The 14,530-nt window shown below is 50.2% G+C and overlaps 2 protein-coding genes across 5 annotated transcripts in view; both read left to right on the top strand.

Annotated features, from left to right (window-relative positions):
* RAD54L2 (RAD54 like 2) overlaps positions 1 to 5,716 on the top strand; it is an 88,225-nt gene extending 82,509 nt beyond the window's left edge. For all 3 annotated transcript variants that reach the window (XM_082848224.1, XM_082848225.1, XM_082848226.1), the window contains 3 exons: positions 271 to 360; positions 2,722 to 2,814; positions 4,666 to 5,716. In XM_082848224.1, the coding sequence (XP_082704350.1) occupies positions 271 to 360; positions 2,722 to 2,814; positions 4,666 to 5,660 (1,178 nt within the window). In that variant the 3' untranslated portion in view covers positions 5,661 to 5,716. The remainder of the gene's footprint in view (positions 1 to 270; positions 361 to 2,721; positions 2,815 to 4,665) is intronic.
* Positions 5,717 to 12,933: 7,217 nt separating this feature from the next.
* Positions 12,934 to 14,530, top strand: part of TEX264 (testis expressed 264, ER-phagy receptor) — a 29,226-nt gene continuing 27,629 nt past the window's right edge. For both annotated transcript variants that reach the window (XM_082847337.1, XM_082847336.1), the window contains exons 1-2: positions 12,934 to 13,002; positions 13,998 to 14,073. The gene's annotated coding sequence lies outside the window, so the exon portion shown is untranslated. The remainder of the gene's footprint in view (positions 13,003 to 13,997; positions 14,074 to 14,530) is intronic.

The following is a 14,530-nucleotide window of genomic DNA, read 5'->3' as shown; positions in this document are numbered from 1 at the left end:
AAACTCTATGATTTTTAAATTAAATCAAGGAAAATTGATCAGAAAGATGATCAGATTTCTAAAAAGTTTCTTGTTTTCACAGTATTCTTTGTTTAGACAGTTGTGAGAGGCCCTGCTGGTTTCAAAACTTCCTTGGTTCTGACCTCTGCTCCACTGAGACGCTTTAGGGAAACCATTGAGGAACAGGGGTGGATGTGGACTTTGCATTTTATTTCCCTCCTTCAGTCAGGCCCCATGTAATCTAAATCTGAGGTCTGTTGTCTCCACTAGATATTGTTATTCCTGGACTCAACAGCTCCACAGACGTACAGGCAAGAATTAATGCTGGTGAGAGCATCCACATCATCCGTGGGACAAAAGGTGAGAGCCTGACCAAAGGGCTTATTCTCTACCTTTGGTTGAAAGTGGTGGGCTGGCAAGCAAAATAAATACATATGGTTTGAGCTAGAGAGAAGATAGGAATCATCCTATAGGAGTGTAACACGTGGGGGAAACATGAGAAAATGACATTTCTAGGAGCTTAGCCGAGTTGGGGTGGGCTCAAAGGATATCTGTCAGTGGCTTAAAAGAAAGGAGTTAGGGTCCCTGCATTCCTATATTTTGCCATCATTTTTATGGAGAATCTTGGAGTGGGTTTGGATACACACAGTGTTTTGTATTGGTCTCAGCCTATCGATAGTATCGGCTAGGAATGCCTGGGGCACTCATCCAGTCCTGTAGTACTTGTGGCAAGCCCCCACATACATTTCCCCAGAGCCAGTGTTGTGGCTAGACCAGCCCTTGTTGTTCTTATTATGATTGCAAGATGCACCTCAGCAACAATCATCAAGGAACTTTGAAAAAACAAGGTTTACTACTCACAGGTCCTGTAGGGTACATGGCACACTCAAGGGCCACACAGGAAGGTTGTGGGGAGAGAGAGAGAGAAAGAGATTGTGGACCTGGGTCTCTGTCTTTATTAGGGTCCAAGAGTGGGGTGGCTAGGGTTTCGCAGGTTCAATCTTTACTGGTGAATTTATTTATATTTTTGGCCACGCCGTGCAGCTCGTGGGATCTTAATTCCGCAACCAGGGATCAAACTTGTTCCCCCTGCAGTGGAAGCACAGAGTCCTAACCACTGAACCACCAGGGAAGTCCCTTTATTGGTGAATTTAAAACAAGAATGGGAATTAGTGTGTGGGAAGGGAAGAGCGAGCTCACTCAAGGGTTAGTTACCTAGGTTACCTCAGGCTTTCTAAAAAGGAACTTTTCAAGGGAGGGAGCAGCCTGGTTCCTTACCTAGTAGTTTAGCTAGTAGCTGTGCCCTACAGCTGGCAGTTTGTTTACCCAAGATGGATGTCTTTGAAATGGATGTCTGAGCAGTCAAAAGCTTAATGTCTAGCACTTACACTACACACAGGGAGGCCAGAATCAGAGGGAATGAGCTGTGGAATGGGTTATAAGCCAACCTGTTTATTGTTGTGCCATCTTACCTACTTGCTTAGAGTGGGGTGGATGTCTCTGATTAGAAAATGTAGTGGGTGGATGAATAAGTATACCTGGGTTGCATGACAGAATTTTCCAGTGTGGCCATTTGAAAAGTCCACTGCCTCTGGCCTCCTTATGGAGTTCTCCAGATGAGATTGCTGGAGAAATCTGGGCTGGATGGTGTTAGGACACAGCTGAAGCCTATCTTTCATGTCAGCCTCTGCTCTGTGAGGCTCCCCGAGGGTCTTTGTTTAGTAAGGAGATTTTGCCCTAGCCTCTGTTGGGTTAAAGTACTTTTAGTTTCAGGGAAAAGATGCCATGAAATACATGACACCCAGAGAAGGTCATATGTAGCCCCCTTACTGGGTTCTTCCTGGCCTAGAGCAGGGGTATGCAAACTGTGGCCCATGGACCAGATCATGCCTGCTTCCTGTTACTGTACCTCTGAGCCAAGAATGGGTTTTACATTTTCAACCATTTTCAATTGGTTGAAAAAAAAAAAATCAAAAGTATAGTATTCTGTGACGTGAAAGCGATATGAAATTCACATTTCAGTGTCCATAAATAAAGACCTTTGGAGCACAGCCACACCCAGCTGTCATGTTACAGCAGCAGAGTAGTTGCAACAGAGACCTTATGGCTCACAGAGCCAAAAATATTTACTCACTGACCCTTTAAGAAAAAGTTTTTTGACCTCTGGCCAAGAGGCAGCCCTACCAAGAGATAGATCAAATGACATGCTCAAGACCAAGGAAAGGTTGACTAGTGCTGTGTGGGAATAGAATAGCCATCTTGAATTATTCCTGCCAAGGGAGGGGTGTTATTGAGGAAATAAGGCTCCTTCCAGATCAAGAGGACCTGGGCCAGAACAGAAGGAGCCAATTTACTGTCTTTCACAGCACCCTATTTATTTCCTCCATTACATTTAACCTTTCCTGATATTTTCTAGTATAATTGTCTATCTCCCCCTCTAGAGTTAAGCTCCGTGAGACAGGGCCCTTTTCTGTCTTGTGTACTTCAGTGTCTAGAACAGTGTCTGGTATATGGTAGTCACGCAGTCAGTGTTTGTGGAATAAGTGAATAATATTGGGTCCACAGCTCAGTCATCCCACTCCTCATTTCAGGGATATTGAGAGAGGATGTGACACCAGTTTTACAGCTGTTTCTGAGCCCACAGTGCCCAGGCCTGGAGTTTCCCAGGGTTGGCTGTATTGCATGTCTGCTCCTAACAGTCTTCCTCATGTTTCTTCTTAGGGACATACATCCGTACCAGTGATGGGCGAATCTTTGCTGTCCGGGCGACTGGCAAACCAAAGGCCCCTGAAGATGGTCAGATGGCTGCCTCAGGTATAGTGGCTTCTACTTTCTGTTGACCTACATGGCATTTTTGCGGGGGGGGTGGTTTGTAATTAATTTATTTTTTGAATAGATAATGTGTGCATGGCTCACAATTCAAAGGGTACAAGAAGGGGTAAAGTGAAAAGTAAGTTTTTCTTCCCTCATACTTCCAGTCATCCGTTGCTCCTTCTTGGAGGTGCTACTCCTGTTTTGTTTGGTTTGTTTGTTTGTTTTATAGATTTATTTATTTTTATTTATTTATTTTTGGCTGCGTTGGGTCTTTGTTTCTGCTCGCGGGCTTTCTCTAGTTGCAGCAAGCGGGAGCCACTCCTTGCCACGGTGCATGGGCCCCTCATTGCAGTGGCCTCTCCCGTTGCAGAGCACGGGCTCGGTGCGCAGGCCCCAGGAGTTGTGGCATGCAGGCTCAGCAGTTGTGGCCCTCGGGCTCCAGAGCACAGGCTCAGCAGTTGTGGCACACAGGCCTAGCTGCTCTGTGGCATGTGGAATCCTCCCAGAGCAGGGCTCGAACCCGTGTTCCCTGCATTGGCAGGCGGATTCCCAACCACTGCGCCACCAGGGAAGTCCCTCCTGTTGTTGTTTTGTTTTGTTTTGTTTTGTTTTAAAAGATATTCTATACATATACATGGTACAGGGATATGTATGTGTGCACGTGTGTATCTGTGTATATTAAAAAATGTATATATGTATATAACTTTTCTTTGCATTTTTAAAACAAATGCTAATTTACTGTAATATACTGTTTGATCTTTTCTTCATTCACTAGTGTATCTCAGTGCTTGTTCCTTATCCTTTCTTTAAATGTTCCTCAGTGAAGGTTTGCACAAGATGCAGTTAGATGGGTGTAATACAGTGCATTACCGAGTTCCCTGTCCCTGGACATCTAGATTGTTGTGCTCCACCATTACAGTACTGGTTCACAGTCATATGGGTGTATCTATAGGAAAAATTCCTAGAAGTGGGATTGCCAGATCAAAGAGTATATGTGTGGCACATTAACAATGTTAGGAACTCTTGCAAAAGTCCCCTCTGTGGGAGTGGTTCTCGCTTATCCTCCCACCATGAGGTATGAGGGTATGAGAGCTAGATTGCTCTTGTTCCCAGCTTTTATCATGGAAATTGAGAGACATGCAGACAAGTTGAAAGAACAGCACTGTGAGCACCCATGTATCCTACAGCTAGATCCAATGACTGTTATCATTCTCATAAACTTTCTTCTCTCTCCTCCTTCCTATTATTTGAACTATTTGTAAGTTGAAGACATCATGTCATTTCATCCCTAAATATTTCAGCACACATTTGCTAAGATTAAGGACATACTCCTCCTAGTCACAAAACCATTATCGCACTAAAAAAAGTTAACAATCCCATAATATTCCCTACTAGTCAGGCCATTTTCAGATTTCCCAGTTGCCCCATTCACTTTCATGGCCATGGATTTTGTTTTGTTTTTAACCAGGATGGACTGCTTTTTGAACTTCATTTTCCTCTTTTCTCCCATCCTGGTCACTGACCATCTTTGCCCCCAGAAGGAGTGTGACTAAAAGAATATCTTTCAGCATTTCATATCCTTTATTTCATAGGATCCACCTTGGTGGAGTTTTACAGGGAACTGGGGTACAGAGAAGTTACATGTCTTTGCATGGATAGACTTGTTTCCTAGATCAAAGGACTTCTTTCTTTATGATTGGGAAAAATTGACTGGGTGATGTTGTTTGCACATCAAACTATTTGAATTTGGGGGACCACAGGACAGGATTTTTTTTTTAATGGAATCTTGTCTTACACCCGCCTTCTCTCCCTGACCATTCTGGTTCTCAGTTACCTACATTTCGTCCCCAGGTTCCCAGGGGCCTTCTCTCGAGTCTACAAGCAACGGCAGACACAGTGCCTCATCACCCAAAGCCCCCGACCCTGAGGGGCTGGCCAGGCCTGTCTCTCCAGACAGCCCGGAGATCATCAGTGAGCTCCAGCAGTATGCAGATGTGGCTGCTGCCCGGGAATCCCGTCAGAGCTCCCCAAGCTCCAATGCTGCCCTGCCTGGCCCCCCAGCTCAACTTGTGGACAGCAGTGCTGTTCCTGGGACAGCTCTTGGGACTGAACCTAGACATGGGGGTCATTGCCTCAATAGTTCCCTCTTGGTGACCGGCCAGCCCTGTGGTGACAGGCACCCAGTGTTGGACTTAAGGGGCCACAAGCGAAAGTTGGCCACACCACCTGCTGCCCAGGAGTCAGTCCGCCGGCGGTCCAGGAAGGGCCATCTGCCAGCCCCCGTGCAGCCGTATGAACACGGGTATCCAGTTTCTGGCGGGTTTGCCATGCCACCCGTCTCCTTAAACCATAACCTCACCCCACCCTTCACCTCCCAGGCTGGGGAGAATTCCCTGTTTATGGGCAGTACCCCCTCCTACTACCAGCTGTCCAATTTGCTGGCAGATGCCCGCCTGGTGTTTCCAGTGACTACTGACCCTCTGGTGCCAGCAGGCCCCGTCAGTTCCTCTTCCACGGCTACCTCAGTCACTGCCAGCAACCCCTCCTTCATGCTCAACCCCTCTGTACCAGGGATACTACCCAGCTACTCACTCCCATTCTCACAGCCACTCCTGTCCGAGCCGAGGATGTTTGCGCCTTTTCCTTCCCCCGTCTTGCCCAGCAACCTTTCACGGGGCATGTCTGTCTACCCAGGCTACATATCCCCACATGCAGGCTACCCAGCTGGCGGCCTTCTCCGGTCCCAGGTGCCTCCATTTGACTCTCATGAGGTTGCTGAGGTGGGGTTCAGCTCCAATGATGATGAGGATAAGGACGATGATGTAATAGAGGTCACTGGGAAATAGCTGGGGAGCCCCTCTGCAGCTCACTCGGGGCCCCAGCAGGTTGCCCACCAAGATGGAAGGCAGCAATCTGGGCTTTCTGAGAATAGGGCACTTGGCAGGAGGGAAAAGGAAGAGGACAAAGAAGGGTGGTTGACCATAGGTGGCAGGGCTCTGTTGCTGTTTAACAAAAGAGGCAAAAATAATCCAACAGAGCAGCAATAGTGGGAAATCAGGGACCTAAAACAGGAATGGAGAGGCAGGGCAGTCTGCCTCTCTTCCTGCCTGCCTTGCTTATGCTGTCTGCTTGCTTGCTTGCCCATCTGAGGGTAGATGCTCACATCCCATTTCTGTCTTTGGGAACATTCTCTCCCGAGAGAGCTGCCTTACTGGGTGATTTAGCTTGGCCTGGAGAGGGAAGGGGAGGGAGGGAGGGTAAGAGAAGAAGGGTAGGCAGACTGAGATTCCACGTGAAGTGGAATCCTTTTAGGGGGTGGGAAAGAAGCAGACCAGGTATGTGTGTGTGTGCCTGTGTGTGTGTGTTTATGTTTGTACTTACATGTATGTAACAGAGCAGGGGTGAAGGCGGGTGGGAAGGGAGGGAGGGAGGGACTAAAGGGGAAACTAAGAAATGAATTTATCTTTTGTAAAATGGAAATCAGAGTGTGGTGGTTCATGGCAACTATTAGTATGAACATCAGGGTGAGCCCAGGAGAAGAGCCATGGAAACCACAAGTTTCCTTCTACTTGGGTGAAGACAAGGCCCAGCTAACCCACGTCCCTGGTTATCAGAGCCAGACTTGTTTTAAAATTTGGGGGAAATTATTAGAGAAAATGGGCATTACCAATCTGTGTCTCTTTCCCCAGTGGCTGTCTCTGAGCAGATCTCCCTTTCTGGGGTGTGAGATTGTCTGTGTGCAGAGACTGGGAGGGAGAAGCATTGCAGTGTGTGAGTGGGAGGTCATGGAGTTGTGGCCAGAAAAAACATTCTTCACAAGATTGGAACTGAGCCCCCAGCTTCCTGTTCTGGTGGCCTTTCCTTTTCCTTCACCATTAGAGAGCTCCATGTTAATTTATTTCTTAAGGGCAATTATTTATTATTTGGACTTTTCATGTGTCTTGGTTCTTTTTTGGGGGGGTGGGAGGGGAGGTTAGGGTAAGGAGGGTAGGAGATGGGAAGGGAAATTTTAAGATATCTCAGACCCCATAGCTGCTGGTGAATAAATCCTGGGTAGATGGTGAATTGACCAAGGAAAGAAAGTTAGGCTTGACCAAGGTTTACACTAAACAACTATGTTTTCAGGAAATGGCCCCTCAGGAAGATCAGGGAATCCTGTGACTGGATAGTTAGTGATGGTGAGACTCATTCCACAGTGCTTGAAATTTAGGATCATGGAGTTTGCAATTGGGAAGTAAGTGACCCCAAATTTGGAGCTGTGTCCTCCTGGGATGACCTTAGGGACAGGCTCTCTATGCTGACTAGTGAAGCTGTGTATAGGTGGCTGCTGGGTTGAGGGAACAGACTGTTGATTTCCTATTGGGAAATGTCTTGGCTTCCTCAACCTATCGGATGATCATTGTGGGCCTGGTGTCTGCTACCTCCATCCTCTTTGAAGGAACATGGAGGAGCCCTTCCTCTGTAGGAGACTTAAATCGTCTTAAAAGAATACATCAGTCATTCTGGGTCTCCGCCAGGGGCGAGGGGGCATCTAGGCGTTAAGCATAAACACTGGTTGTCTTCATATTGCCTTTTTCCCCCCTGCTGCTAAGACCTTGCTGGGCAGTTCTTTATGATGAACAAACCCTGTCTGGCTTTAGAGCTTTACCACCTACCCATGGGTCCCTCCTCACTGGGCAGCTGCTGCACCTGCCTCTGCCAAGCCCTGGAGGCAACTTAGCCAGCTCACCCCTAGTAGTATCTGCTTGCTTCTGCAACTCTTCTGACCAGCCTGTTTCCATTGTTGGGGAGTCTTAGCACACTCTGGCATATTATCCCCAGAGAAGAGACAAGGAGATGGCTGATGGATGGGTGTGTGTGTGTGTGTGTGCGCGCGCACTGTTCAGTTACACCAAAAGTGGAACTTAGGGAGCTTGCTTTCTGTATTTTCATAAGCACCCTGTCAGACATTTAACTCTCCTACTTATAGAAGCCTTAGACCTACAATTTAGCTATGCAAATTATTTTAATAATTTAAAAACAGCAGTTCCAACCAGTGCTTTCTCTTTCAGATGCATCCCAAGAATGAATGATGAAGGGACTCAGTTAGAGTGGGCTCTCAGGTTGAGGCTGGTTAATGGGAGTAAGCTAGCCTGGATCTCTGATTTGCAGAGCACACTCACAACCTGGGTTACAACTGATGCCTCTAAGGCTCCGGAGCACTGGGATCCCAGAAATTGTGTGTGTGTGTGTGTGTGTGTGTGTGTGTGTGGAAGGAGGGATATTTCTATGTTCACCTCTAGGAAATCACAGCAGCAAGCTCTGAGAATCCAGAAACTATCCCCGCAAGGAACCAAAACCAGTCACTGGAGGGATGGGCTTTTGAAGGTACCGGGAAGTAATGGGTGTTCTGAGTGGCAGCATGTGCCTGCTCTCTACCCAGTGGTTCCATGGGCTGGGTCTTGCTTCAACTCAGGAGAGGCCATAGTTTTGGGAGGCTGACCTGGCTAGACAAGATTTTCTTTGATATGTGCAGCTTATATTGTGTAAGGGGGTAGGGCTGGGATCATGGGAAATTAAGAGTGCTACTGGTTCCATGGTTTGTTTCGTTGTTGTTTTTTTTTTATTGAACCTGAAAATACTTTGACTTTTCTGTCGTCTCTTTCTGTGTGCTGGTAGGCAAGCGTGCATGCACACCAAACATAAGCATATGTGTGAGGGTAGCAGGAAATGTCTCAGAGCCCAAGAACCATGTTTTACAGTTCCTTTGATCAGAAACACTTGGTGTTGATGTCCACGCACCGTCCAGGCCTGAGTAAGGGAAGGATGGTGATAAGGGGGAGGGCAGAAGATCAGGTCTAGGTATCTTGCCTCGCTACTGTCTTCCATAGAATGTTTTCAAGGGCCTTTCAAGCCCCATCTGTCTGGTTTAGCCTAAATCCTCAGCCTAGGGAATATAGTACAATTTAATAATTCAGGATTACCATTTGTAATAATGCTTTATTCCCTTTTCTCAGTACCTTTGTAGATAAAAATTCAACAGAGACAGATTAGCCATTTAATTGAGAAAGTAAGTGAACCATGTTGGATCCAGATATTTTTCTTCAGATTAGATATCTGCAAAGTTTTCACCCCCTTGGGTTATGCTTCTTAAGCATCTTTTGACTTAAGGATGTCTCTGGTCCTTGGAACTCTATTCCCTAGGAATTAGTGTGTGGAATCACTATATACTTGTGATTCACAACTAAATATGAAAATTTCCCACTCCAGGACATGAAGCAAATCGTTGGGGTAATATTTTGCTGATAGGTTGAAACACTCAACCAAACTTTAGCCGTCTGGGTAGGACTGTCACTCCCAAAGCACTCAGCAGAGCAAGGCTCTCTGCTTGTCTGTTCATACCTGGCATTGCTCTGGAACTGAGTCCTCATCCCATGGGGAAGGTCTTCTGGGGCTTTACATTCCTTGTTCCTAGTGTTCCTGGCCATGACCCCCTTGTGCTTCCCAGTTCCCTGTGATTCCACAGAAGACCAGTCTCTCCTTTCTGAGCCATGGCCTCCTATGCACCCAACTCAGTGACTCTTCCCCCATCAAAACTCCTGAGAGAAGAGCTCCTTCCCCCATTAGTTCCCCAAGAGACTTTCTGGCCCTCTGCTGACTGTTCCCAAGAAATCCACACCTCAAGGTCTGCCTGAGAAGGTTATGCTCTCCATCAGTCACCTTCAGACTCTATTTCCCTCCTACTGACTCTTCTCTGCTGTCCTGTGTATTCCACTGTGACCCCTTAATGTCTGTTCTGTGCCACTGGCTTGGCCCTAGGCCTTTTATGAATACCCGAGTCTTACGATGAACTTCCTGAGCAGGCAGTGTCCAACTTCTTTGCTCTTCAGGGACCTTAGTCTGCTCCTTTCCTCTCTCAGAGGTCTATTTGATATAGTAATCTAGTGCATTGGAGAGAGGTAGCTAGACAGGCTGCAGAGTCTGTAAGGCTGGGGGCTGGGAGTGATTTGGGTACTCTCTGTTACCACTACTGGGATAATAATCAGAAAAGAGGGGACCTCATACTGTGACCTGACCCAGGGCCCTCCCCTGGAAGAGAGCTCAGCCCAGGTTTGTGTGTGTGTGTGTGTGTGTGTGTGTGTGTGTGTGTGAGAGAGACAGAGTGTATGTGTGCACACGCATGCCCTTGTGCACGTGGGTGTAAATTGTTATCTGGTTGTGTTACTCAGGGTGGGCTGGGGACTCACCCGAAGAATCCCCTCAGCCCGCCCAAGACTGTTTCTTTCCTGTACCCTCTCCAGAGGGGTCGGGGAAGGGGGTCCAGGTGGGTTGAGGGGGTCACAATGGATAACCACTAAGGCCACACTGCTGCCAGGAGGAGTGGGGTGGGGGAGAGATGAGGTGGCCCCAGGGACCTGGCACCTGGCTTTGGTTTTCCATCTTCTTTCTTCAGGACACCCCCTGAGGCCTGGGACCTGCGCCTGGCTTTGAGGAACATCTGTAGCTGGGTGTTCCAGCTGCTGGTGTGATCATGAGCTTCCCTCCTCTCTCAGCAGGGCAGGTGCTCCTGCCCCAGAGACTGGGCAACTGGCTGTTTCTATGACGTATTTATTTTTACTTGTGTTTCATGTCACTTTTTTAAAAAAGCAAACAGAACAATTGTAAGTCAGTATAACTGCCTATCAGTTTATTTCTCTTTTTGTAAAATAAAATTTAAACTGAAGAAGGCAGTGTTGTTTGATCAGGGAATTGTCTGAACAGCTGTTTGGCTGGGTGGTGGTGAAAGGGATATAACTTAGAGCATATTGGATGCTGAGATGGCACCTGTGAAGGTGGGGGGGTGGGAACAGAGGGCAGACTGCTGGCAGGCTCTTTTTATGCAGTGGGGTTCATTAGGCATTTTCTGCCTTTGCTCACCTGAAGAGGACCGCATTTCCTGGCTCTAGAGGAAACAGCGAAGCTGACTCAGGGTGGCTTGAGGCTAGCTGGTCCCTCAGTCATGGCAAGTCCTGCAGGGGCAGCCCTAACTAGGCTGTGAGTGGCCAGGGATTGGGCACAGCATCAGTGCCTTCAGAGGGGGGGAGATGGCTGGTGGCAGGGTTTGCAGAGCATCTTACATTGCATGTGTGTTCTCCATTTGTCATCTGAATTAGAGGATCTAACCACTGCCTCAGAGTACTAACAAGGGCTTTGGAGCATGAAGAGGTAGGGAAGGAGGGGATGGTCTATGCTTTAGTTTCCCAAGTTTGGGGAAACATTCTCTGGAATTTACTAAGGGAGAGTTAAAGTGCTTCTGTAGGAATTCTTTGGACAGAGGAAGGCAGGAGGAGACAAAGGCCAAGTCTGGGCTCATGAGAGGAGAATATGTGCTATTGGGAGATAGGACTGGGAGTGGGGCATGGGTGAGGCAGACGGCTAGGTGATCAGCTCTGCTCAGACTTGCTGCAAGGGGTAGTGGAAAGTGCCTGGGCTACTGCCTCCTGGTGGCTAGTGGAGGCCTTGCAGGGATCCGGTGGAGATCAGGGCTTGCTTTGTTGGGAACAGCCTGCAATGAAGCCTGGGAAGCTGATGGCCTGCAGCCCCAGTCACAGGCCAACTCTACTTTCACCACAGAGGTGCTGAAGCTCCTAAGGCACACCCTGAACTCTGACGTGGGGCTCTGGAGTTCCCCAACCAAGCTAAAGGAAGTGAGCAGACAGGACAAGTTATGAAAGGGCAGCTCCAGACAACAGTTTCGTGGGAGAAGCTCATAGCTTCTGAGAAGCAGAACTGACCATACAGAGGCTGTCTGTCTCTGAGGGTACTGGCCCTTCCTCGTCTCACAGGAAATGCTTCCAAGTGTATAGTCCTCTTGCCTGGGGCACCCAAAGGGTTTGATCACGTGCCTGATGTTCATCAGCAAAACTGCCACGACCCTGCTAGCCCAGCCCTGAGTGCCTCTGAGGAGTCAGCTACCCATTCCGCTAGTTGGCCCAGAGCCCTGTGGGTGAGGTTCAATCTTCCCTGCCTGTGGGCAGAACAAATGTGAAGCAGAAGGAAAGGAAACCAGCTATAAGTGCCTGTGTGTGTCCAGTCTGCCCTTTGCTAGTACAGTAATGGGATCCACAAAAAGATGATTCACCTCCCAAACATCAATCCTCTATATGAGGAGCACCAAAGTAGCACTTGGCCCCGCCTGTCTTGTAGCCAATCTTAACGAGCATAGTTGTCACCTCCCCCAGCCCCTCCACTGCAAGACTGGGCCTCTCAAGAGGGCGAGGTTTTATCTTTGGGGCCCGAGAAGAGTGCTTTGCTGTTTCTAGATCCTCAGAAGTACGAGCTGAAGATTGAACCTGTCTTCAACGAACTTACAGTTGACTTGGGGGGTTATCTAGAATACTTAAGCTAGAAGGGCAGACCTGCCTCCCCCAGCTGCGTCTAGGGCACTGAGGGAGGAGCCTGGAAGGGGGGCGTTTCCCCGGTGAGCTCCAGGAGGGCGGGGCCTTGGTTTTGTTCACTTGGTATCCGCAGCCCCTAGAACTGTACTAGCAGGAAGCGGTACTCAATAAATGTTGGATGGATGAATGATCACCCCTGTGCTCCGTTTGAGGGGGGGGGAAGGGGGAGGTAAGGGTGGAGTGTTGGAGGTAGGAAGCTGATATTTGTGCTGTCCGGAGATTGGATCCCGCTTCTTCCCTGAGCCTCAGCTGTAAAACGGGAGCAAGTGGCCATGCCTTGCCCGGTTCCCAGGTCTGTCGCGAAGCCTCAGTGAGAGAAAGTAGCAGTAACTAGGGTGGTACAAATGCCAGGCTTTTACTGCCGTGCTGCACTTCCCAAGCCTCTTCAAACGATCCTCTCCGGTGCCGCCTTCCGGGACCCCACACTGCCTCTCTACTTCCCCTCATGCCTGGGGTGCTCTCGACAACCCAGAAGTTAAGAGGTTGTTCCTAAATCACCATCTGCAACCCAGTAGTTTGTGGGAGGCACGAAGGTACGGGGCGGGCTCGGCCCCTGACAGGCTCGGCCCCTAACAGGCTCACGTTTGTTGCCCTGGATACGGGGCGGGGCAGGCCTCTGCCCATCGGGTCCCGCGCGCACGCGCCCACGGCCACGGCCACGTCCCGCCGCGAGAGGGGGCGGAGCGAGCGTGTGCGGCGGGCGCGCGCAGGCTCCGCCGCTGAGCCCCGAGCCGCGTGCGCTGATCGGCGTCCGCGGCGGGCGGCAGCTGAGGTGAGGGCCGGGCCGGGGAGGTCTTCACGCTGGGGCGGCTCCACGCGCGCCGAGCTCCTGGGACCTCCGTCCGCCCGGGCGCAACCTCAGGGCCTCCCGCGTCCCACCGTGACCCCCCGCGGCCCAGCCGCTCTTTGCATCTCGTCTCGGCCACAGCTCGCCCCGGCCGGTCCAAGGGCCCGAACGCGACCTTGGACCAGCCTACTATCCCGGATCACCCTCTGCCTCGGTCACGGGTGCAGGGCACGCCCGGAGGCAAGGGAGCCAGGGAGGGCGAGGGGGTGGGGAGCACGAAGACTGAGGCTAGAACCGTACTTTAACTCCGCCCCCGTCTCCTGAGGCCGCGCCTCGAAGCGTTGGCTGCAAACTTTTAACTTCCTTTAAGTTGCAGAGGTGCCTGGGACCCCGTGAGGTCGTGGCTGAAAAGAAAAGGGCTGGGTAAATAGGCGAGGAGAGGGTGAGCAGGGGCTGGAAGCCGAGAGTGGAGGTAGCGTCCCGTCCTTCCCGCGCAGGCCCCTCAGACTCCACGTCTTCCCGCGCCCCCCGAGTGCCAAAGTTTTGCCTGCAGCGGGCGCTTTAAGGGCGAGGCCAGCCACCGCGGCGCACGTGAGCAGCCTCGGGAAGCCAGCGCGGGGCAGCCCGCCCAGACGCTCCGCCTGGGCCTCTAACCTGAGGAGAAACCGAGGCCCGAGAGGGGTCACAACCTGCCCGGGGTCAGCGGCAGGGGCTGTGTCACGGCCAGGTGCGGTGGCTGGAGCCCTCCAGGAAGAGGGCTCTCCAAGAACAGGGATATGTGAGCAGGGGTCTAGTGAAGAGCTGACATTTTTGAGGCGGAATTTTGCTTCTGATTTCCCTAAGGGGTCTGAGGACATGGTGGAGGGTGCAACCTTGTGGCGGGGAGAGAGTTCTTGTAGAGGCCCCTGTGGACTTTCCCTGAAAAGAGATCAGTCAGGGCAGGGTGCCCGGCTCAGTGGTTATTTTCTTTCTGCCCCCAGCCCTGGAGCACTTGGAGCGTTTGGTCCCTGCCGTGCTGGATGCCATGAATTGCTAAAATTGAGCCTGGCTTTAGAGGTGAGCTTCCCCAGCCCTTCTCCTTCCCTTTATCTTGAGTAAAGGGGAAATTTCCATTGCCCTGCCTCCTTCCTGGGCTGACCAAAGCTCTGCGGCCCCCAGGTACCTTTCACCCCTCTTTTGGGCAGTTTAGGAGGTGAGAGAGAAATGTGGGAACTAAGCTCCTTTCAGGAGACAGGGAGTGTGCAGCTGAGAGGATGGGGGTAGGTCACAGTGAGGGCTGATCACTCCCAAGATGAGTGGGAGCCTTAGATGCTGAGAGCTTCCAGCTGAGAGCCTTGGGTTCAGAGATGTCCAACGTGGATTAAATGCTTGGGCTTTTCTGGAAGTCTTGTTCCCAGGGAGGAGAGAGAAAGTGGAAGTGGGGGCCTAGAATCAGACTACCTGGATTCCCATTGCCTGCATTTTGTCCAGGTGGCTCTATTTAGTACCTTTGTGACCTTGGGCAAGGCTCTTA

Source organism: Leucopleurus acutus (genome assembly GCF_964270905.1).
Source record: "Leucopleurus acutus genome assembly, chromosome: 10".
Taxonomy (NCBI): domain Eukaryota; kingdom Metazoa; phylum Chordata; class Mammalia; order Artiodactyla; family Delphinidae; genus Leucopleurus; species Leucopleurus acutus.
This window is presented reverse-complemented; position numbering and strand designations above follow the sequence as displayed.